A 24,806-nucleotide genomic window follows, 5' to 3' on the forward strand; every position below is an offset into this window, starting at 1 on the left:
GATCAAAATAATTTATATAAGCCACAAAACAAAAAAAAAAAAACAAAAAAAACAAAAAAAGAGAAGAAGGTTTTTCACTTAATTTTTTTTGGCTTATAAGCTTAGCTTTTAAGACAAAAAAAAAAAAATTATAAATAAATAAATCAACTTAGATTTTAAATCTTATAACCTGGTTCCTCACAAACACACCTATAAAAGTCCAAACCCCAAGCGCCGCTCAAGCAATTAAGAGCACGCAGTTCCAGATTCAAGCCAGTTTGTAAGGTGAGCGCACCCAGTTGCAGATGCTTTACAGGTTGCTCAATTTTATGTGCCTTCTCTGTGAATATGCAACCTTTTCTTTTCCTCCCGCTCGAATAATGTTAAACACTTTTATCTTTTTCTATAGATTCTGGAGTCTGTCTTTCAATTTACTTCAAAGATCAAACTATAGTGGGTATACTTAATTGAAGAAATTCTAAATTTGGGATGGACCATATCATATATTAGAATGTTTTTTTAATAATTATGTGGCTAATCTTGAGCAGATATGATCATTTTGATGTCTTCTTTTAGATGTTTCACTGCCCACACGTTTTCATGAAAACTCTTAATGAATATTTTGGGGTCAAAAGAAAATATATTTTACTAATTACTACATTCACTTCTCCAGAAAAAGTGCAAAACACAAGGCTTTGAATTGACTGATTCTAGCCTACAGTTGAAAAAGCTGGAAAATCCTCTTCTTTTGAAGGTCTTGTCATAAAAATTAGTTACAAAATAAGTTCTTTCAGATTAATAAAATCGTAAAAGCACACAGTTAAGTGTCAGACAAAAAGAATCAGATGCGGGCAAATAGTAACGTTGTTGCCGGGCCAAGCAAAGTCTCATAAATAACGTAGTATGTTAACTAGATGAGTTCATAGAAAACCTCAGACCATGCATTACTTTGCCTTAGTCTCACTATCTCATTCACTATGAACTCAGTCATAAGCCATCAATGGCGGCCACGTTCAGCATCGTCTCTAGAAGGAGACGTTCTCATAAAGAAACTCCTTCTTACCCATGACCTTGATGGTCGCCGTCTTGAATCCGAGCAATTGCTTCGAGTCACCGAGAATATCATGTGCTTTGCTACTACATCAGAAGTGCTAGTAACTCCCTGCTTATTCTGACCAATTGATGAATATAAAAGATGTTTTTAAAGGTTCCTTTTGTATTAGTCTGCAATTTCGTCATTAACAGCATTAAATTTTTAAATGAATTTTCAGGTTTCTGATATTCATAGCGATGCCTTTGCAATGGATAATGAAAGCATTATTGAAATTGTTGGGTCACAAGAACCGCTGGGATACACCATTTACAAAATATCTCGCGAGGTTTCTAATCTTTCTTCCTCTTTATTGCTAACAATTATCAAGCATTTACATAAATGATCAATTTAGTACATTTTTGGTAATACCAGATACTCTGCAAGTGTTGTGGGGAAGGAGATGTTCATACAAGGACCATGGTCATGTTTGATTTGCTAGGGAATTATAGATGGGATGCAAAAGTGGTTTTAGTACTTGCAGCATTTGCAACAAGCTATGGTGAATTCTGGCTCACAATGCAGCTATACCCGGAAAATCCTTTGGCGGTATCGGTTGCAATGCTCAAACAATGGCCAAGCAGCATCAGCAAGTTGAAGCCTCGATTTAAAGCATTAAGTTTGTTGGTTAAGACGATGATTGATGTGACCAGGTGTATAATTAAGTTTGAAGGCCTGCCGGTTGCTCATGTAATACCAGATTTTCAGATTATTTCCGCTACAAAGTCTCAGATTTTCTTTGCTGCTTACTGGATCACTAGAAGCACATTGGTCTGTTCTTCTAGTATCAAAGACTTGATTGCCATGAAGCCTGAGCAAGTGCATGTTCTTTCCCTTCAATTATCCCTACTAATATTCTGATCTTCTTAATTTTGTTTAGGATATTCTATCAAGATATTTAGCCTTCAAAGAATTATTTAGTGTTTGATGATCTAATTCATTTGTTTGATGCTCATATCATGTATTGATTATTCTTCAGGTATTCAAATTCAACAATTGCAGCTTGGGAGCTCTCAAGTTTGGTATATAGGTTGAGCGGGATCTACAGTCACCTCAGACGGCAAGTGGATGAATGTCATCGAGATATAGGTTCTTGTTTATGTACTTTTGAGTAATTCAATAGGAGTTCACTTTTACATGAAATTTGAATTGTGCATATTTTTTTTCTTTTCATAAAATTTGCAGAGATGAAGATGTATCAGAAGCTTATAGATACTTTCAAGGACAAGGAGTCCCACACAGACAACCAAGAGGTGCTTGGACTGTTATTTGCTTTAAAGAATGACTTACCACTCAAGAATTGCCCAACACAAGCAAAGGTACTTATTCTTTTTTTTCCTTTTTCTTTTGTTCAGCCATAATTTTAGAGATTTTAATCACAGCACACCTTCAAATAGTATCCAACTATATAGAATAAAAACTTTAGAATTCAGTAAATGTTAAGTTGTTGCTCTGTTTCCTTTATTTTAATTGAAAGATCACATGACTTAAACTACCAAAAGAACCATTGTATAAGCCTCTTCAGATTTTAAACTATTTGGCTTCATTTATTTTAATTGACAGCTAGGTGTATCTGAACTGAAAGACAAAGTAGTCATTCTTTTGGTATCAAAACCAGAGCTCCTTCCATTGGAGGAACTATTTTTGTTGGTTCACCAAACATATGATCATCCACACAGCAAGAATTTAGAGGGAAGTTATGAAATTGTATGGGTTCCCATCTCATTTTCGGATACATGGACTAATGCTGAAAAGGAAAGTTTTGATCTTTTATCGAACTATTTGCCATGGTTTTCGGTTTGGCAGCCGCAATCACTTGATTCAGCAGTGGTAAAGTTCATAAAACAAGAGTGGAAGTTCAAGGATGAACCCATCATGGTAGTGTTGGATTCAAAAGGGATGGTAACACACTCAAATGCACTTGATATGGTATTGATATGGGGCGCCAGGGGTTATCCATTTTCAGTTTCAAAAGAAATTCAACTCTGGGAAAAGGAGAATTGGACTCTGCAACTTATGATTGATGAAATTGATCCACAATTGGCTAAATGGGTAAGACACATGACTTCACAGTTAAGAAGCATCATCACTCATTACAAATACTTCAAATTCAATTACTTTTTACTTCTAATTACTAATTCCTTTATGTCAGGTTGAAGAAGGCAGGAATATTTGCCTTTATGGAAGTGACAACTTACATTGGATTAGAAAATTCAGTGCTAAAATAAATGAAATTAAGGGTAATGGCTTGCAACTCGATGTGGTGTATGTTGGTAAGAAGAACCCAAGTGAACAAGTGAGAAACATTTTAACTGTCATCAATGAAGAAATGCATACTAATTTCGTTCTCTCTTTCACAAAAATACAATTCTTTTGGTTCCGGTTGGAGAGTGTGAGAAGATCAAAACTCCGACTAGGAAAGATGGCTGATGACGATCATATTCTAAGAGAGGTGTCAGCATTACTGACTACAGACAACGGAGACAATGGTTGGGCTGTAATAGGTAAAGGTTTATCATCAGAAATTATATGGGTTCAAGGAAGTAAGCTGATGGAGTACTTGAACCGGTTTCCAGACTGGGGAGAAAATGTGGCAACATTGGGACTCATTGATGCAATTATATATGTTGTTGAACCGCCAGATCTTACTGCTCATTGTAGTCACTCTAAGCTCATTCCTTATGCTGATGGTGATGGGTCAATTGTTGTATGCCAAAATTGTAAGCGCCTCTTTAAAAAGTTTGTAGTGTATGAATGATTTGTAATTTGAGTGTTCTGCTCTGAGTTGAAGGTAATACTAAAAATAAAAATAACTGTTCCCTGGCAAATAAAATATATGTACTTGCAGTTTGTGATTATTTTAACAAAATGAAATCTTGGTATCTTATTTACTGAAATAGAATTAATAATTATAAATATCTCCTATAAATTACATTCGAAAAAAAAAAAAATCATCTTATAAACAAGTAGTTTGTAGACTGAAAAACCTTTGTTACACAGATATCAAGGACGAGTCATTTCTAAATCAGTATTATGGACGCCAATCGTCAGTGAACTATTAAGAAGTGTGGCATAGATTAAAAGCATAAATGAAAAGCCATTGTTGCAATCATTTAACATTCAAACGACAAGTTGTAAATAATCTGAGATAGATTTACATTGATTATAATCCATAAAACCCAAATCAGTATCAGATGGTTTTACAAGTTTTTGAGAAAAGGGATGATGCAACAAGCTTCGTTAAGTTGCAGCCTTTTGATTTCCCAACTTTTTGTAGAGCCCAACGCCATAAAATCCCGAATTTTTCAGCTCCATGGAGTTCTGAAACCTTGAAGGTCATCATCATTATTACTGTATTTTAACAAGGGTAAGAAAGACAGAGGGATATCATCTTGATGTCTTTCTCACATATTGGAAACATAGTTTTTAGGCAAGTACTTGATGCTCAAATGTTAAGAGAAGTAGTCAAGGTCTCTGATTTGATCAAGCTTTTACTTTGTTGGGCAAGAGACAAATGGACAATGAAGCTAATGCTTCAATTCTTCACTTTAAGCAAAGAAGAGAATTCCATTTGCAGGCTTTAATAAGGTAACTTATGGGGTCCCATGGTTAGGCCATGAATAACGTTTCCAAAATTTCCTATGCAGTTAAGCTGCTGGTAGACCCCAACAGATCTTCCTTCACAGTCTTTAAGATTTTTCCACAACCTTTTGGACACTATTCTTCATATTGCCTGGTTCGGATTATTAGAAACCTCTGGTGCAAGGAAGGAAGCAGTACAAAGCTTAAAAAGTAACATGAAGAATGAACAAAACATTTTGCATCTCATCAATTATTATTCTGCTAGCTTTTCTTTTTTTTTTTTTTTTTTTTTTTTTTTTTGCTTTAATGATGCATGGTTGCTTATGTCACAAAATTGGAATGTCAGATTTAGCACTTGTCCTTCTAAAATCAGGTTTTGCTACCATTCTCTGTATTACACAAACTGTGTTATTATCATAGTTATAGACATGAAAGCAAGAGAAGGATACCTATAAATCTCACAGGTTCAAAGCAGTATATTTAATTGCTTTTTAGCGTATTTTAATGAGGTGTTAATTCCACCCTCTTAACTCTACTTGGAATCCTGAAGCAGCATTCCAGGGGCAATCTTTTGGAAGAAGAAAACGAAAAAAGAAAAGGTGAGAAAAAGCAAAAAGAGCCATATACATTTTAACAAGGAAATTGGCAATAACGAAGGACGTGTTATCTGCATGGATTCAAGTTAATTGACATTCAAGAGAAGTAAGAAATTGCCTCCAGCTAAAGGGAAAGTATATATGTAATATATAATATATAATATATTTATTTATACCACAATTTAATATAAAAAAAACCTGAAAATATTAATTATAAAAACAAGCGTCTATTCATTATTGTAATATATTTTTATTTAACACCATATATAATAATGTAACATGTGTTGTGTATGGATTAAAGTTAGGTAACGTTTCTGGTGTAGGATTCTCAGGACTAACCTTTCATACAGTAAAGGTAGAAGATATAGTTAACTGGACCATTGCTTAATCTCATCCGGAATTTTAATCCTTTGGTCGTACTTTATGTTTAAAACCAAATTGGAAGTAAGGTAGCACATCCAATGAGCCTTTATTCCATTTACTGAACTATATATACGACTTAGAGAGGTAAACCAAATGCAGACCAAAGCCTTTCTCTCATCCCTTCCTCTATTATCCATCATCTAAAACATCTTAGCAATTCAATGGAGATTGTACCGCACAGAATGCAACTCAGGGAACGCCATATGTTCTCAACCTCAGATGACAATGCAATGATGAAGCAAGTCCAGGCCACTCATGCTCCTGATGGCCGTGAATTTGCTGTCAAACCTCTTCTTTACATCATTGAGGACATCTTCCGACGTGCCACCCCCAGTGTCCCTGGCTTTGATATGGTATAAATCTTGTCTCTAGCATTTGATTTGCTATTAATATTCCACATTCACGGCGTCGCTGATCAATTTTATGACTATGCAGGGAACACAAGCACAACTGGATGTGTTGGATGATAAGGCTTTCCAAGCTGACTTTTTCGACATGCTCGATCTGTTGTCAATGACCATCAATAAAATTTCCTGCGAGGTTTCCAAACATCACCTATTCTTCATTGTGTTGAAAATTTATCTATTTCAAGTTTTTAGTCTTTACCCACTTTCACATCGATGGAGATGGCACTACTACTACCATTTCAGAAATTAGCTTGGAAACCAACAGAAACTAATTTATTCATTGATTATATAGATATCCTGCAAATGTTCTGTTGGTGGAGATGCACACGCAACAACGTTGGGAATATTCAACATTCTTACAAGCTATGCGTGGGATGCTAAAGTGGTGCTAGCCTTGGCTGCATTTGCTTTGAACTACGGGGAATTCTGGGTGGTGGCACAACTTTACCCGACCAACTCACTTGCCAAATCGGTTGCACTCCTCAAGCAACTGCCAGAGATACTAGAACGCGTTGACTCCTTGAAACCAAAGTTTGAGGCACTTAGCAACCTCATCAAGGCCATGCTAGATGTTACCAAATGCATTGTTGAATTCAAAGAGCTTCCATCTCAGTACATTAGCCCTGACACACCAGCAATGTTAACTGCCACAGCCCACATTCCTACTGCCGTTTACTGGACCATCCGCAGCATTGTCGCTTGTGCTTCACAAATTATGGGCCTCGTTGGCATGGGTTTCGAGTATGTTTCTGCTGATCATTATCATTCCACGTTTGCTCTCAGTATAATCATAAAATTAAAGCAGCCCAATTTTTACTGCCGATTCTCTTGGCTGTTATCAGGTTCATAACATCAACAACTGAGGCATGGGAACTATCAAGCTTAGCCCACAAAGTCGGCAGCATACACACCCATCTTAAGAAGCAGCTCAATCTCTGTTATCAACTCATTGGTGAGTCTTTCCACTTCAAATATTATGGAAAGGAAGTAAACAATTTCCATTTATTTATTTTGATTATATATGTGAAGAGGTTACTAATAATTTTAGAGTGAATGAAATGCAGACGAGAAAAGGCATATTGAAGCATATCAAACACTTGTGCGACTGATGGAATCACCGCACATGGACAACATGAAGGTTCTGAGGGCACTGATTTATACCAAGGACGATCAACTGCCGCTCCTCGAGGGTGCAACCAAGAGAAGGGTTTGCTAATTTCTTTTTATTTTAAGTAAACGAATTATATATCAAGATTGAGGAGAATCGAAATAATATGTACTTCATTATGACGTAAACAGGCTAACATCGAAGTGTTGAGGAGGAAAAATGTTCTTCTACTGATTTCAGACCTGGATGTGTCCACTGAGGAGATATTCATGTTAGAGCAAATGTATCAAGAGTCACGTCAGCATCCATCAAGGACAGAAAGTCAGTACGAGGTTGTGTGGATCCCAGTTGTGGATAGGTCAACTCCATTGACCGAGCAAAAGCAAGAAAAATTTGAGACTCTCCAGAATCAAATGCCATGGTACTCTGTGTATAACCACACAATGATTGACCCGGCTGTGATCAAATACATCAAGGAAGTGTGGCAGTTCAACAAGAAGCCTATTCTTGTTGTGCTGGATCCACAAGGCAAAGTGGTCAACAACAATGCCCTCCACATGCTATGGATTTGGGGAAGCCTTGCATTCCCTTTTACTAGCGCTAGGGAGGAAGCTCTTTGGAAGGAAGAATCTTGGAGACTTGAGTTGTTAGCAGACTCTGTGGATGCAGCCATCGCAGTTTGGGTATCTATACTTTCTACATCTTTTATAAATTTACACTTAATTTATTGGGCTGAATAATTATATGTTTTGGGGGCCAATTTCAGATAGCAGAGGAAAAGTGCATATGCTTGTATGGTGGAGAAGACATAGAATGGATCAGGAAATTCACAGCAATGGCACAGGCAGTTGCACAAGCTGCAAATATTCAACTAGAGATGCTATACGTGGGGAAGAGCAACCCCAAAGAGAAAGTTAGGAGAAACATCAGTACCATTACTGTGGAGAAGCTTAGTAACACATTGCAAGACTTGGCACTGGTGTGGTTCTTCTGGGTGCGGTTAGAGAGTATGTGGCACTCTAAAATGCAACATGGGAAGAGTGTGGAAAACGATCCTATAATGCAGGAGATAGTGACAATGCTTAGTTTTGACGGGAGTGAACAAGGATGGGCTGTGTTTAGTGAGGGGAATGTCATGGCCAAGGCCAAGGGTGAAACCGTTGTGCAAAGTTTTATAGATTACGAATCATGGAAGTCATATGTGCGGGAAAGGGGTTTTGTGCCTGCACTGAATGATCATCTGAGAGAAGTTCATACCCCACATCATTGCAACCGTCTGGTACTTCCAGGTACAACGGGGACAATCCCGGAGAAGGTGGTTTGTGCTGAATGCGGCCGTCCCATGGAAAAGTTCATCATGTACCGCTGCTGCAACGATTAAGCAATACACAATCTGCAGATGGAGCATATCGTATTTAATATATTATCAAGGATTGGTTCTAGGATTGAATAAGCAATGCTACTACTGGCTGCTGCTTTTGTGTCTTCTTGCTCCTACGTGTGTTTGTTGTAATGACCCAATATATGAGTTATTAATTGCTTTTCAACTACTACTGCTTTCATTCCTTAATAAAATATAATGTTTTTCAATCTTATTTATGGTCTCTCTGGATGCCTTTGAACTTCATTCAGAAAGAAGACTTTTGGTATTGTTTCAATTTTCTTCTTTGAAAGCCTGCAAATCTATGCCTCCTCTCCGTTTTTCACCAAAACATAATTCTTGATCCTAATTCTTATATTCATTTAAGTTAAATTCCAATTTTGTTTGAATATATAGATGTCCAATTCAAGCTTCATCTGGAATTTGGTTATCATCTATTTCAGGTTTATGCTGCTGTAATAATAATCTAAGATTAATTTTCAATTTTCTTCATTAATTTTGGATATTTATACTATAAGTCGAAAGACATTTTTCTAGAAAAGCTCATCAAAAATATAATTTTCTCATTAAAACTCGAATCTATCAACCATAAAATCATTTAAAAAAAATAACAACTCAAATCAACCAAACTTGAAATCATTGATTTTGGATATTTAAACTCAAATCAATTAAAAAAAAGCACATTACAAAAGATAAAATGAGATTACAGCTAAAAAAGAGGCAGAAATATACCAGGAGACAGGTAGCTACTGCGCAAGAAAAGAATACACAGCGCTGTTAGAAACTGGCAAAGATTTATTAATTTATGCTTCGGAAACATGAACATTCCCCATTAAGTTATCAGAGAGAGTTCACCAGTAAGAAGCAACCCAACCACAAATGACTCATTGTATTAATTAAATTTAAAAAAAAATGGCAAATCCACCCACCAAACAAACTACTACGATTATGAGTAGTCTGTATAAAACAATACAGTAGGGCAGAAATTGAAGTTTATTTACGCTTTCGTTGACACGTCCCTCAAGAATGGTAAATCAAACGAAGAACGCAACGCCTATCAAAAGCGACTACTCAGAAAATTAAACTATAGAATTGTAAATCAAAGGAAGAACGCAACGTCTATCAAAAGACTATTCATAAATTAAAAAGTGCTGTAAAATACAAGCTTCTGAGATAGAGATCTGAATGTTGAGATTATATAGAGGCATAAGGGGCGTTAGGGTTTTTCTTATCTTTGATCGGTGAAAGTGACAAGAGGCTGCGTGGACTAGGGTTTTATGGAGACTAAGCAGTTGATAGAATTACGCAAATGCCATACAAAATCCATTGTTGGGCTTCGGCCTAGTGGAAAGTAAGCCCATCCCCTTTGGACTGATTAACGACTTTTGTCAAGTGTTATGTAAACCCATCAAAGTCTGAGTAAGATATAATTTACTGGGGATTGACACTTTTCACTTTTTTCCTCGTATAAAAATCAAACTTCTCTCACATTCTTCATTGATTTAAAAAAAAAAAAAACACTTGGAGCCATTTACGAAAAGTAGATTTTTAACATTGATTTGAGTGTAATTATTGACTTGGATCCAGGGTCTGGTTGATTTATTGTCGAGGAGACGTTCAATTTATTGTCAATATTTAGTTGTTATGTGTGTTTACGGCGAGATCTGACACTACCAATTTTGTTGCCCATTTGAGTTTATTATGAGTGCATTTTTAAATGGTTTTGTTCAAAAAGAGGTTTATGTCAAACAATCACCTAAATTTAAAAATCCTGAATTTTTTGAACACGTTTTCAAACTTTTAGAGATTATTTATGGTTTTAAACAAGCTCCTAAAGTTTGGTATAATAGATTGAGTAATTTTCTTGTTCAAAATGGTTTTATAAAATGAGCTCCTAAAGTTTGGTATAATAGATTGAGTAGTTTTCTTGTTCAAAATGGTTTTATAAAATGAAAGGTAGATACTATCTCATTTACTAAAAGGCATGAGCAAGACAGTTTGATAGTTCAAATTTATGTTGATGACATCATCTTTGATGTTACTAATGAAATTCTTTGCAATCAATTTTCTATGATGATGCAGGGAGAATTCAAGATGAGCATGATGTGAGAATTGAATTACTTTCTCGAATTACAAATCAAGCAACAAAAGGATGAGATTTTGCTAAATCAATCAAAGTACATAAATGATCTTTTCAAGCGCTTGAAGATAAATGAGGCAAAAGACCAACATACTCCCATGAGCACTGTTGATGTTTGATTTTGACATTAACGACCTCGCACGTGCAATGTTAAGCAAATCTTAGAAATTATGCGTGATATAATTTGTGAGTTAGGACAAGGTTATAGATACAATTGAATGCAAAGATTGAATAATAAATAAGACAAGATTTTTTTAGTGGTTCAGATGCTTAAAACGATTCCTACATCTACTGTTTCTTTTATATAAATGTGTTACAAGAGTTCGCGTATAGAGAATAGCAAACAGAGGTACAATGACTGAGTATTCAAAGAGAATATCAAGTTAGTCTCTTTCTCGTAGATTGCCTTTGCTATTGAATATTATGAAAATCAAAGAATGATCGATCTCGAACTTGAGGGGGAGTCCTCTATTTATAGCGAACAACAAACAGAGGTACAATGATTGAGTATTCAAGGAAATGATTACAAATCTACAAGTGGGTAGGTGACGTGCAAGTGCTTGCTTGCTTCTCATTGGCTGATAACTTAGGAAATATTTTCAAATTATATGGGGCTTGGACAGGTGTGCCATCCTCATTCACTTGTAGACAAAACCTGAACCTACTAGGTTAGTGACAAGCATATTCTCCCTGTCTTGGGGCAACATGGCAGCTCCTAAATGACACAAAGCCTTCTTGAACCTTGATTGGTACTCGCTGATGTAAGCTTATGTCAACCTTGATTTTTTAGGCAAAACAGAAGCTCCTTAACTCTTATGATTCAAGGAATTGGATCTTGAGAACTTCATGATTATGTTGCGACTTGACTTATTTTCAAAAATGTTTGCTTGAGCTGAAAGCTGAGAATAGTCACATCGTTGCAGGTGACCTGAAGCTGACTGCTTGATATGACCAACGAACTGAGTGTAAGTCATGATCTAGACTTTAAGAGTAACACCAGCGACCTGACGTGATCGTTTACAGAGGTCCGCCGACCTAAGTTCGGTCTTGTCTTGTGCTATCAAGATGTATTTTGAACACCAATTGTCATTCACGACTTGAAAACACTTAGAATGTTTTGCTGTTGAAAACTGAAAACCATCTTGTTCGGTGTTTGAGTCTGACATGTTGAACAAATGTCTTTTTTGAACGACCTCCTTAAATGTTCTTCGTTGCGCTTGACAGTTGGCTTCGTTAATAAGACAAACCTTATCTCACAGACATGTCTCTGCACTCAATAAGTGTCAGCCATGGGATTTAAATGCAAGCCATGCTGAAACAACATTCCCTTTTGAAGCATTAAATGTGAACGAGAACGCATTTAATATGGAGGAGATAATCACGCCGGCGCTTGGTGATTTCGATAAAGAAATGCACCTGTTGATTTTCACGAAGCGTGGGAGTTACTCTTCGCATGGATTGACAACACGTGGTCACAATCTACGGCTAAGAGCGCGTTCCCGCCTAAACATCGCTTATAAAAGAAAAACAAACGTCGTCTTCCACCTTATAAAACCCTAAGCTTACCCTAAGTTTTTAGAGAACTCAGATTTTTCAGAGAGAAAAACAACGTTTTCAAGCTCTAAAACATAAGTTCATCTTCTTCCAGTTAATGCAAACTCAATGCTACAGCAGAGCACCTGTTCCTAGCAACCAAGAGGTAAGGAAATTTCTCCCTTTTTCTCTTTTTTTGTTCCTGTAAAAAAAGCATACTTTTTATAGTCATGGTAGTCATGGGTGTCTGGTAGGCTTAGAAGATGAACATTTTTGGGTAGTGTTTGAAAGAAACACTTTTAAGATTTGAAAGTTAGGGCAAAAATCTTTTAGAAGATTATTCTTAAGAATTTGTAGGGTTTTTAGGGGCTTTGACGGCTATGGAAGAGAAACCAAAGTTCTTTTACTCTTCTGAGTCATCGTATGAGGTAGATTATTCAGGGTTTGAGTCACCCCTACATGTTACATCTTCACAGACTCAAAGGGCAATGGAGATCCCTGAGACAAGAATAGTTGGAGGGGGGAGCTCGCAACCACTGGGCACCTCGGCAGGTCCCGGAAAGGTGATACGTTCTACCGCCTCAGTACAAGAGATCCATAGTGCAATAAATCAGATCAACATCGACATGTATCAACACAGGTTGCACACTGCTCAGGATCCTCTCAAGGGAATGGCTGCCATCAAGGAAGCCATTTTCAAATGTGGAGTGAGGATACCTTTCCACCCCTACATCAGGTCGATCCTCGACCACTTCCAGGTCGCGCCATTCCAACTAACCCCAAATACATATATGATATATATCGCTATGTATATATAGTATTTGGTGAGCACGACCTCAAGGAGCCAATGGTACAGGAGCTCACTTGCGCTTACATACTAAAGAAGAGTAAGGACAAAGACTTGTACTACCTCTCCAAACGATCAACGATCGAGGGAGAGATATTTGGTTACCCTAGAAACATGGGGGCTTACAAAACCAAATATTTTTTCTTCAAGTATGATGGTGTCTATAAATTTACGGAATCGAGTATGTTTTTCTCTTAAATTTTAGGTCATTCGCCCTTTAACTTTAATTCTTTTTTAGTCAATAAGCTAACGAACTCCTTTTTTCCTTTGCAAAAACAAAACGACCAGATTGTCTATGCTAGATGATCGCAACTGCGAAGCATTTGGTCGATTGCCCGACCAGAGTCATGACGCAAGACTGCTCTTGACAACCAAAAATCTCCAAAAGTACGGGTTTTTTCCTCACGACGCATACTTAGACGGTTCAGCTCATAAGTATATCTTAAACATAAAAACTCTTCTTTTTATAAAATTAGACTCTTTTTGTCGATGTATTCATATGCCATGCAGCAGCCATGTAACCGAAAAAGTCAAAGACATCAAAGAAGTTTGTGGGATTCACCTTCCCTAGACTAAACCTGACTAGAATAGCTGGAGCAACCTCCAGCGATGTCCCTGTAACAGGGACACAAGCTAGTGCCAAAAGGCAACCACTTGCAGAACGACATGAAGAATCTCCCCAGCCTAGGGCTGTAACGGCTTGCCTTGTCTGGAATCGAGCCAGCTCAGCTCGATTCGTGAGAGAGTATGAGCCGAGTTTGAGCCTGCCTCGGCTTGTTAGGCTCACGAGCCGAGCCAAGCTCGAATTATTAGGGGCGTTTTAGGAGTTTTATTAAGTATAGGGGATTAAACTAAAATTTTTAAAACATAAAGTTTGCAAAAATGACAAAGAACAACCCGATGTTAAAATCCCTAAAAACGCAACTAAAATCCTTTCCCCTAAAACCAAACCAAACCATTTTAGGCAAGTTGTGGGCGTTAGATTTGGTGGAGAGTGCAGAGAAACAAGGATAAAGAATGAAAGAGAAAAGAGAAAATAGGAAAAAAAAGGAGAAAGAAGGAAAGAAAGTGAAAATAGGAAAAACAAGCGCCATAGAGAGAGAGAAAAGAAGAGAAAGCAAAGAGTAATAAGTAACAAAAGAGAAGAGGAAGAGAATAACTTCAGAGTTGGTGGAGACTGGAGAGAACAAGGGAAACAGGGAGAAAGAAAGAAAGAAAGGGAAAAAAGAAGAAGAGAGAATCGTGAGCCATTGGAGTCTAGAGAGAGAGAAACAAAGAAAACAAATCAATGTGAAAGAGAGAGTAATAAATGAGAGAGAGAAAATTTGTACCGAATTTAAAAAAAAAAAATTTGCATGCTTCTTACTGGTTCGTGAGCCGCCTCTAACTCGGCTCGAGAGCTAGGCTCAAAATCTTTTTCTCTCTTTACGAGTCGAGCCGAGTCAGAAAATTAAAGGCTCGACTCGACTCAGACTTGGCTCGAATTCTTTTTCTTTTTCACGAGCTGAGCTCGTTAAGCCAAAAACTTGGCTCAGCTCGGCTCGTTAACAAGCCTACCTCAGCCTACTGTTGCTTGTCTAATGAGGAAGAAAACCACGACCTCGAAGAAGAGGAAAACAATACCAACTGAAGAATCTAAATCTAAGTTAGAAGGCTTTGGGATACTACCAAGTGGACTACAGCCCTACCAACCTCTTTCTTTGAAGGTCACCTCACAAGGTGCCCAAGGACTTCGCAAGTGAGGGAAGGAGCCTTGCAAGTGGGCGAAGGCGTGGCCACTCAGGGAGAAACTGGTGAAGAGTGAACCGAAGAGGTCTCTGCCCTAAGAAGGTACGACCAATTTGTGTTAGACCTTTAATGCAATACCAGACCATCTAAAGCCAGTGGTCTTTACCCTTCTGGAATGCCACCTAGCATTTACCTTGAGAGGTATGTGGCCTCCTGACCTACCGACCTAATGGCCACCGCTCTTCAAATGCAAAGTCAGGCAAGACAACTCTCTCTTCAAAAGCTCTTTTATACAAGTCGATTCCTTAGTTTAAAAAACTAACTCTTTGTCTCTTTTCTTGTAGTCTTTGCTCGCTTTGAACATTGCTCACAACAAGATGAAGATCAACTCCTTTGGCAAGCTTCATGAAATGAAGGAGGAGGTTGCTAAGTTGAAGCAAGCTCTTGCAACTTCGAACGAAGATGCAAACACTGCTAAGGTTCAAGCGAACATATATCTGACAAAAAGGAACTCTGCTCTACGAACAAAAAAGTTTCATAATGACAAGCTTTTGAAGAAGGATGACAACACCAAAGAGCTTCAAATAACAATAGCGAAGCTTACTAAAGAGTTGGGCCAAAGGGAAAAAGAGTTGCAAGAAAGCTTAGAGCGTGAGAAAGCGATAGAGAAGATTCGAGCTGAGTTGTGGGAAAACTCAGAAAAAGACAGAGGGCGAGAGAGACAAATCTCGAGATAGCTCATGGGCAGATCACTTCGCTAACTAAGCAGATGAAGCAACTGAATCTCAAGGTGGAAAGGAAGGTTGCTCATTGAGAGGTGCAAGCAATTCACAGCTTGTGACCAAATAATCCCAACTTAGACATTTCCAACCTCCCCGAGGAGTATCAAGTTACTCTTGCGTCAATGATGTCTGCTGATGAGCAAGAAGATCAAGAATCTGCTTAGTAGGAGGATTATCAAGAAACAGAAGTCTCTGAAGATCAAACAAATGACCCAGAGGTCGTAGTAACCGACGTCAGGGATTCTAAGGTTCAAGACCAGTGATTAACCTCTTTTTGTCTGCTCGCAAAGAGTCTTTTGTATTTCTTTTCGCTTTCATCATAGCTCTTGGTCGTCCTTTGTGCATATTTTGCAATATATATGAACAGACTTTTGAGCAATTGTGATAGCACTTTTATAATTTAAGTACTTCACAAAACAAATATTGCTTTTTTTATCACAAAACTTGTAAAACATTGTAAGCAATAAGATTATTAGAACTTGAGATTATGACACAAGTAATTCTTGAAAAGAAATGGGATAACCTTATTTACAACATTTATAACAAGGAAAATTTACAAGTAGAACTGATCGCATAAGCTATACATGAGTTTGAAATTACTGATAATAAGGGCGTAGACGCTCAGTTTTCTAAGCTCGCGGTACTTCAGAACCATTAAGTCTTTTGAGATGGTACGTTCTAGGCCAGGATCGGGCCTAAGATTAGCCCCAGAATTTGGGGACAAGTCAGGGTAAGGATAGGTCTTGCCCCGGCCTGGCCCGGCCCGTATATTATATATTAATTTTAATAATTAAAAATCAATCATATATACCTATATTAATTTTAATATTTGAAAATAAATCATATATAACTATAATAATTTTAATATTTGAAAATCAATTATACATTATACAATGACAAATTATAATTGTATAAGTATTTTATAAAACTATATACAAATAGGTAATAAATAAAACTAGATTAAATATAATAAATCATTATAAATATTTTTAATATATATTATACATAATATGTTAATGCTATGAAATAAAAGTTATACATTTGACATTATATATTATACATTATATATGGTATACATTTGACATTATACATTGTATATTATATATGGTATATACTATATAAGTATAATGTATATAACATTTATATGTTGTACATTATAATTTATATATAATATGCTATTATCTATAATCTTACGTTAATACATAATATATATGTAATATATTATTTGTTGTTTTGATTGATTATAATGAATCAATCAAACATTATAATTTTTTTTTTTTTTGTCCCTCATTGAATCATTATTTCAATTCTATTACCTAATTGCCTTTGTTATATTGTGATAGCTATTTATTTAGAATTTATTATAATATATGTATAATGTATCATATGTAATACATTATATATTAAAGAGACATTATATATGTTAATACTTATTACTTAATACAATAATACATAATATTATATTGTTAATATATAATATATTTATATATATGTATAATGTATTATAATCATCATTTTGATATTTGGATTCATTATAATCATTAATCAGAGGCGGATCCAACACTTGTTGAGGGTGGGCATTTTAACAAAAAAATATTAATATGTATAATTTCTGGATTTTGGCATACCCTAACAGAATTGTTAATTGAAAAAAAATATTAATGTGTAATTAGTTTTTATTTTGGCATACCCTAACAGAAATTTTTGGATTCACTATTGATTATAATAAATGTATAAATCATTATAATTCTTTTTAATCATTATAATTTATAAATAAAGTCCTTGACACCTTGTGGAGTAATGGAGTATGGACCAGGACCTTGTCCTTCGTTTTCAATGAATTTCAAATTTTCAATTCCATCTTTCCATTACATAATTACCATTTTCCCTTGTTATGTTTTCATAATAACAATTTTGCCCTTCCTTTATAAACACAAATTATGCCCAAATCCTAGATTATATATTTAATATGTACCTTATAGATTTAATTTCTTTTTTGATGATATGGTCTTTATGTTTAATATGTATATTATATATTTAATTTTTTTTGGTTGGTATATATAATTTGGAGAAAAGGATAATAAAACTAATAAGGATACAAAAAGATAGAAACCCCCAAACGGGGAATCCCCGAATTCCAACAAGTTTTTTTCGGGGATTCCCCGAATTTCCAAAATGGGCTTTGGGCCAGGATCAGGGAATCCCCTTGGGCTGCCCCGGCTCGTGCCTATCCCTACTAAGAAGTCTCTTATCCTGACTTTAGAGTTGAAGAATCTTTTTGCCCGCTGCTGATAGGAAGTTATCCTTAACCGAGCTTTGTTGCGGTGTTCTTCAACTAAGTCCAGATTGGCACACAAAAGTACTTCATTGTTTGACTTATTGTAGAATTCTCTTCGAAGTGAACAAGTTCCTACTTCTATTGGAACCATTGTCTCACAATCGTATGCTAACGAAAAGGGTGTTTTTGGAGTAGAGGTCCTCGGAGTTGTTCTATATGCCCATAGAACTTCTAGGAGGTCATCAGCCTAATTGCCCTTGGTTGCACCAACCTTAGCCTTCAATGTGTGCTTAATAGTCTTGTTGAGAACTTCAACTTGACCATTAGCTTGCGGTCTTGCTACTGAGGCAAATTTCTTATGAATCCCCAACACTTCGCAAAATTACTTGAAATCCTCATTGTCGAATTATTTCCCATTATTAGAGATGAGTGTGTGAGGAATTCCATAGCGGCACACTATGTTCTTACAGACGAAATCTTTGAGCTTCTTGGTAGTGATCCCAACCAAAGGTTTTGCTTCGACCCACTTAGTGAAATAATCTATTGCGACCACAACATATTTGACACCACCCTTACCGGTTGACATGAGACCGATGAGATCAATTCCCTACATAGCGAATGGCCAAGGACTGGTCATCATTGTTAATTAGTGGGATGGAGCTCATGGGATGTTCACGAATCTCTGGCACTTGTCATGCTTCTTCACAAAGTTGTAGGTATCATTATGAAGTAGGGGCCAATAATATCCTCGGCGAATAATTTTGTTAGCGAGAGATCATGAAATATGTGATTACCACATATCCCTTCATGTATCTCTCTCATAATGTAGTTTGCTTCTTCATCTGCTACACATCGGTGGAGGGGAATTCTAAACCCTTGTTTATACAACTAATCTCCGATGAGAGTGTAACGAGCAGCTTTAGTTTGTAGGATTCTTACCTCAATCTTGCTATTAGGAAGAACACCATCTTTCAAATACTTAATGATTGGAGTTATCCAAGACACGGATTCAGTTGTAGCTATGGCCTGGTCGGGTGAGTTGATGTTGGGAACTTCGATGTATTTAACTGAGATACTGTCTAGCACATCGGAGTCTAGTGATGAGGCTATCTTTGCCAAAGCATCGGTGATTAAATTAATATCTCTTAGGATTTGCCTGATCGTATAATGTTTGAAGGGCTCAAGTATGGCATTGGCTTTCTTCAATTAACTAATCATATTCTCTTATTTGGCTTGATACTCTCCCAGAATTTGATTGATTACTAGTTGGGAGTTGCTATTGATGTCGATCATATATGACCCCATCTTTCTTACTAGTCACAGACCAGCAAATAACACCTCATACTCGGCCCCATTATTTGTAGCTTTGAATCCGAACCTAAGGGCTCCATAAATGCGAGTTCCCTCAGGACTAATGAGTATAAGACTAGCTCCACCTCTTCTTCTATTAGAAGACCCATCAACATAAAGACTCCAAGTTGACAAGTTTCGAATAGTCTCTTAGATGACTTCATTAGTCGGCTGTTTGGGTTCTTGATCTGGTTGATAAGAAAACTCTAAAATGAAATCAGCAACAACTTGCCCTTTGATAGCTGCTTTCAGTCTATAATGCAGATTGAACTGACTTAGTTCTATAGCCCACTTGAGCAATTTACCTGAAGCTTTTGGCTTTTGAAGGACTTGCCCGAGCAGATAATTTGTCAGTACATGAATGGTGTGGGCACAGAGGTAAAGTCGAAGCTTCCTGGAAGTGATCAGCAAGACATGAGCTAATCGTTCCATCTCTGGATACCTTGACTTGGCATCTAGTATTCGTTTGCTCGTATAATACACAGGCCACTGAATTTTTTTTCTTTCCGAATGAGAGTTGCGCTGATTGCATACTAAGAGGCGGACAAGCAGAAAAATAAGATTTCCTTGGGAAGAAGCTTGGACAAAAGAGGTGGTTTTTCAAGATGCTCTTTAATGCTTTAGAAGGTTTGCTCACACTCTGGAGTCCATTCAAATCTCTGATTGGCTCTGAATGTATTAAAGAACAGCAAACAATGATCTGTTACTCTTGATATGAAGCGATTGAGAGCCGATATTCTCCTATTCAAGCTCAGGACTTGTTTACGATTAGCAGGACTTTTCATATCTAGAAAAGCTTGGATCTTCTCAAGGTTGACTTCAATTCCCCGATGGCTAACCATATACCCTAAGAATTTTCCTCAGGATACTCTGAATGAACACTTAAGAGGATTAATTTTTATTTTATATCTCTAGAGTGTATCGAACATTTCTGCAAGGTGAGCTATGTAATCGCGATATGTGACTTGACCAGCATGTCTTTGACATAAACCTCCATTAATTTCCCGATCTACTCAAGAAACATACGGTTAACCAAATGCTGGTAGGTCGCCCTAACGTTCTTCAGACTAAAGGGCATAACTTTGTAGCAATATAGTCCTCGATCTCTGACAAACGAGGTATGCTCCTCGTCGGGCATGAACATTGGGATCTAATTATACCCTGAATAGGCATCCATGAAGGTTAACAACTCGTGTCTAGAAGTGGCATCAATGAACTGATCAATTTTGGGTAAAGGGAAACTGTCATTTAGGTAGGCTTTATTGAGATCCGTGAAATCAACACAAGTTCGTCACTTACCGTTGGGTTTTTTCACCAAAACAGGATTGAAGACCCAACTAGGGTAATGACTTCCCGAATGAACCTGATTGAGAGGAGGTTGTCCACCTCAACCTTAAGAGTAACATAACGCTTTGGGTCCATGACTCTTCTTTTCTGGTGAATTGGCCTAACCTCACCATCGATGTTGAAGGCATGACATATTACATGGGGGCTGATCCCAACCATATCATCATGAGTCCATGCAAAAACATCTATATTGTACGCTAAGGGTTGAGATTGCTTCCTATTCTCAACACACGAGTCGGCCCATTTTGGTTGGCTGATACCTCAAATAGAGTCTCAACAGGCTCACTATGGGAATACTCCTCCTGAACACGAGGATCAAAATTTTCTTCCACTGGACCAAGCTGTGGTCAGATCCTGCTGATCGTCATTGCCTGTTCAGGAATGCACACAGACTTCCCTTTCCCTTTACATGCCGTCTGCACAACAATCGCGAGATTCATGCTGAGACCCCTTGACTTCCTTATACCCTATCGGAGTGGAAAATTTCATCTTCAGATGATAGATGGAGGTGACAACTTTAAAGTTCTGCAATAGAGGTCGTCCTAGGATGCCATTGAAAGCTGACAGATAGTCTACTACCAGAAATTCTATCATCTTAGTCACTTCGTGGGTCTCACCCAAAGTGACAGTTCAATTATTCCCCTGGGAATCAGATGATCCTCGGTAAAGCCATAAAGAGGAATGGAGACAAGCTTCAGATTTGTCTTCTCTAACTGCATTTCCTCGAATGCTTGCTAAAACAGGATGTTCACGGCATTCCCATTATCCACCAACATTCTGTGGACTTCGTACCTTCCTATCTCAGCCGCAATGATGGGTGCATCCTCATGAGGGTGATGCAATTGTACTGCGTCTTTCTCAAAGAAGGTAATCTCCTATTCTCTGCGCGTTTTGCTAGGTCGCGGTGCCATGCTTAAGACATTCAAGGGCTCATGCTGAGCCTCTCGAGTGTACTTCTCCTGAGCACCTCGAGAGTTTCCCATAATATACGGTCCCCCAAAGATAGTCCCTACCACATAGAGACCCTTGCGACATCAGCGCTTTTTTCCATTGCCTTTTTTATATTTCACCTTAATGGGAGTTGGACCATCTACATACTCCTTGAAGTGCCCCTTTTAAATGAGGTCTTCAATGGCCTGCTTAAGAGCTCATCATTCATTAATGTGGTGCCCATTATCCGGATGATAACAACATTATTTCTTGTTGTTTCTTTTAGAAGTGGGATTTTTCATGGCAACTGGCTCTCCGAGCAGATTAGCTTCTTCTAACTTGTCCAGAATGGCTGAAACCAATGTATTAAGTGGAGTAAACAAATTTCAGTCGCGATCGTAATGAGAAACTTGGGCGTAAGATTTCTTGGGCTTAAACCATTATTTCTTTTCCTTTCTTCGATCGTCATTAGCCTATTTGTGATCAAATCTTCTATTATTCTCTCTTAGGTTTTCCTCCCTCCGACTGGGAGCATTAGTCGAAGGCCTAGAGTCGTGGCGATTTAAAGCTGCCACTGAATTCTCTATTCTGAGATATTTTTCCATGAGGTTGTAGAAGTGAGTGAGGGAAGTATCGTCCTCTGATTGCAGTTTCTTCCATAGGTTGGTTTGCGAGCAAACTCCTGCAATAATTAGAGTTCAAACTGAATCTTCGGGTGCATTAGCCACCTTGTTCAACTCCTTGTGAAACCTGTCAATATAAGACTAGGGAGATTCATTCCCCTCCTACCGTATGTTGCTAAGATAGCTTAACAGCATTGAGAACTTCTTATTGGCCTGGAAGTGTTTAAAAAAAACGAACTCATCTTCTGTCATAAGTTGATAGACCTTGGTAGAAGCGATCTAAACCAATGTTTAGCATGAACAGTTAGAGTCACTGCTAAGCAGCGACATTTCGCTAAGTTAGAAACTTTGTGAAGCTCCATGAGGTCGTTAAACTCATAGAAATGATCTTGCATATTAGAATTCCCATCGAATGCTCTTATGTTGGGCATTCTAAATCTTGACGGGAGAGGAGTAGTCAAAACTGCTAGAGAAAAGGGAGACGCCTCAGCGACCTACCCCCACTCATTATGTTGAGCTCTAAGCTGATCTAGAGCTCGATGTAATTCCTTTATTTGAGGAAGCGGAGCCATCTGAGGATCACTTTCCGCAATGTGGGTCTGTTCCCTACGATTGTAATCAAGGAAAGACAGCAGATCAGACTCTTCCCTGTCTTGGTTGGAGCCTTTGGCATACCTTGACACATGCTAGCTGGAGCCTTATGAAGGCACCGAACGACTTGGGGAGTTCTCCCGACCTCTGCGATGGTTAGAACCGACCGACAGTCAGTGGGTATTTCCCTCGTGGTGATGGTCAAAACCATCATTTCGATGATAGTAGGAATCTCCCTGCCAGCACTCTTGTGGGGGTGCCTTTGCGATGTGGCGTGAGATGGCTCACGATGCAACATACCACCAAGCCGCAAAGCTACAGGTATTCTCCCTGTTTCATACCAGTATTTGATGGCCCTTTAGAGCCTTTTGGCCCATGCTCAGCCAGTTGCTTTTTCTTATCGAGGTGGCACTACCTTATCAGAATTGGGCAGCACGACCTTATCCAAATAATCTAGCCTTTGGCTCATCGTTTGAAGGGTGTTGCTAAACCTTTTCAAATAATCCATAACAGCCAGATCTGGCTGAGAGGTCGAGGGGTTACCCATCGTAGTATTTTGGGGAGGTGGAGTTACTTCGGGAGGAGTAATCTTCTAAACTCGGGGGGTCTCCTCGTTGTTGGTGCTAGCACACTCGGTTTCAAGACCTCAAGCCATGAGCTTACAAATAGAATTGACTAATTAGTTAGAAATACCGGATAAAAAGCTGATATGAAGCTTGCCTTCCTTCTAGCGTCAAACCGTTGATGCTTGATTTTGACACCAATGACCTCGCACGTGCAAAGTGCTAAGCAGGTTATAGAAATTACATGTGATATGATTTGTGAATGCAAAAACTGAATAATAAATAAGACAAGGTTTTTATAGTGGTTTAGATGCTTAAAGCGATTTCTACATCTACCGTTTCTTTTATATAAATGTGTTACAAGAGGTCGCGTATAGTGAACAGCAAACAGAGGTACAATGAATGAGTATTCAGAGATAATATTAAGTCAATCTCTTTCTCGTAGGTTGTCTTTGCTATTGAATATTATGAAAATCAGAGAATGATCGATCCTGAATTTGAGGGGGAGTCCTTTATTTATAGCTGCTAAATTCAAGGTAATGATTACAAATCTGCAAGTGAGTATGTGTCGTGCAAGTCTTTCCTTGCCTCTCATTGCCTGATAAATTATGAAATATCCTCAAATTATCTTGGGCTTGGACAGGTGTACGATCCTCATTCACTTGTAGACAAAACCTGAACCTGCTAGGTTGGTGACAACCGTATTCTCCCTGTCTTGGGGCAATGCGACAACTCCTAGATGATACAAAATCTTCTTGAACTCTTATTGGTACTCGCTGATGCTTATGTTAGCTCTGTTTTTTCAGGCATAATAAGCACCTCATTGAAATTGGAAGCTGACGAGTGAGGTAAAAGTGTTGATCCAAAGCATTATAGAAGCATGATAGACACACTATTGTCTTTGACGGCATCTAGCATGATATTCTATTTAGTGTGCCTAGTTATTAAATACGGGTACGGCAAAAAAAGGGTACCGGAATTTTACGGGTATAATACGGCAAACCTTGAAAAATACGTTTATAAAAATTCGGCCATAAAATTCGGGTACGGAAAAAATACGATACGGATATATACGGGTTTAATACGGTGCATTGTCAATAATACGTTTTGAAAAATACGGCAATATCAATCTTAATTTTAATACTTTTATGGATTACCTGGTTAAATAAGCTTATTCTTTATGTTAAATAACCTTAAATAAGGTTAAATAATAATTATTATAAAAAATAACTGATATTCAAATTGTAGTTTTCAGACTCAAACACAATATTTAGCCATGATTCTTTTCTAATTTAAAACTTGATAAGTTTGATATTAAATGCAACCAATTTTAACTTCCCATTAATCCATTAATATTAAATCAAGAACTAAAATTCTGTCTCATAAATCTATATAAAATATTAGTGTTACAATACCCATAATATATGACTTTAATTGTTTATCATTTATTTATTTATTTTGATTCAATAAAAGTTAAGACTACTGAATTACTAGGTTGACTATCAGTTATTCTTTATAATAATTATTA

At 37.4% G+C, this 24,806-nt stretch overlaps 2 protein-coding genes and 1 non-coding gene across 3 annotated transcripts; 2 read left to right on the plus strand and 1 right to left on the minus strand.

The window, feature by feature from the left end:
• Nucleotides 1-948: 948 nt before the first annotated feature.
• LOC116119905 (protein SIEVE ELEMENT OCCLUSION C-like) lies at nt 949-3,883 on the plus strand. Its single transcript, XM_031405846.1, has 7 exons — nt 949-1,133; nt 1,251-1,358; nt 1,445-1,890; nt 2,049-2,158; nt 2,255-2,388; nt 2,633-3,121; nt 3,222-3,883. The coding sequence occupies exons 1-7, from the start codon at nt 957-959 to the stop codon at nt 3,825-3,827; spliced, it is 2,070 nt and encodes a 689-aa protein (XP_031261706.1). The 5' UTR covers nt 949-956; the 3' UTR covers nt 3,828-3,883.
• Nucleotides 3,884-5,754: 1,871 nt separating this feature from the next.
• Nucleotides 5,755-8,778, plus strand: LOC116119894 (protein SIEVE ELEMENT OCCLUSION B-like). The gene is made up of 7 exons (XM_031405833.1): nt 5,755-6,023; nt 6,106-6,210; nt 6,370-6,818; nt 6,920-7,029; nt 7,142-7,284; nt 7,377-7,868; nt 7,952-8,778. Exons 1-7 carry the CDS (start codon nt 5,832-5,834, stop codon nt 8,564-8,566), a joined length of 2,106 nt encoding a protein of 701 aa, XP_031261693.1. The 5' UTR covers nt 5,755-5,831; the 3' UTR covers nt 8,567-8,778.
• Nucleotides 8,779-9,290: 512 nt separating this feature from the next.
• On the minus strand, nt 9,291-9,435 carry LOC116119921. The gene has a single exon (XR_004126470.1). It is a non-coding gene; the product is annotated as a small nucleolar RNA snoR137 (small nucleolar RNA).
• Between the last annotated feature and the right edge of the window lie 15,371 nt (nt 9,436-24,806).

Source organism: Pistacia vera, unplaced genomic scaffold (genome assembly GCF_008641045.1).
Source record: "Pistacia vera cultivar Batoury unplaced genomic scaffold, PisVer_v2 Contig910, whole genome shotgun sequence".
Classification (NCBI taxonomy): Eukaryota; Viridiplantae; Streptophyta; class Magnoliopsida; order Sapindales; family Anacardiaceae; genus Pistacia; species Pistacia vera.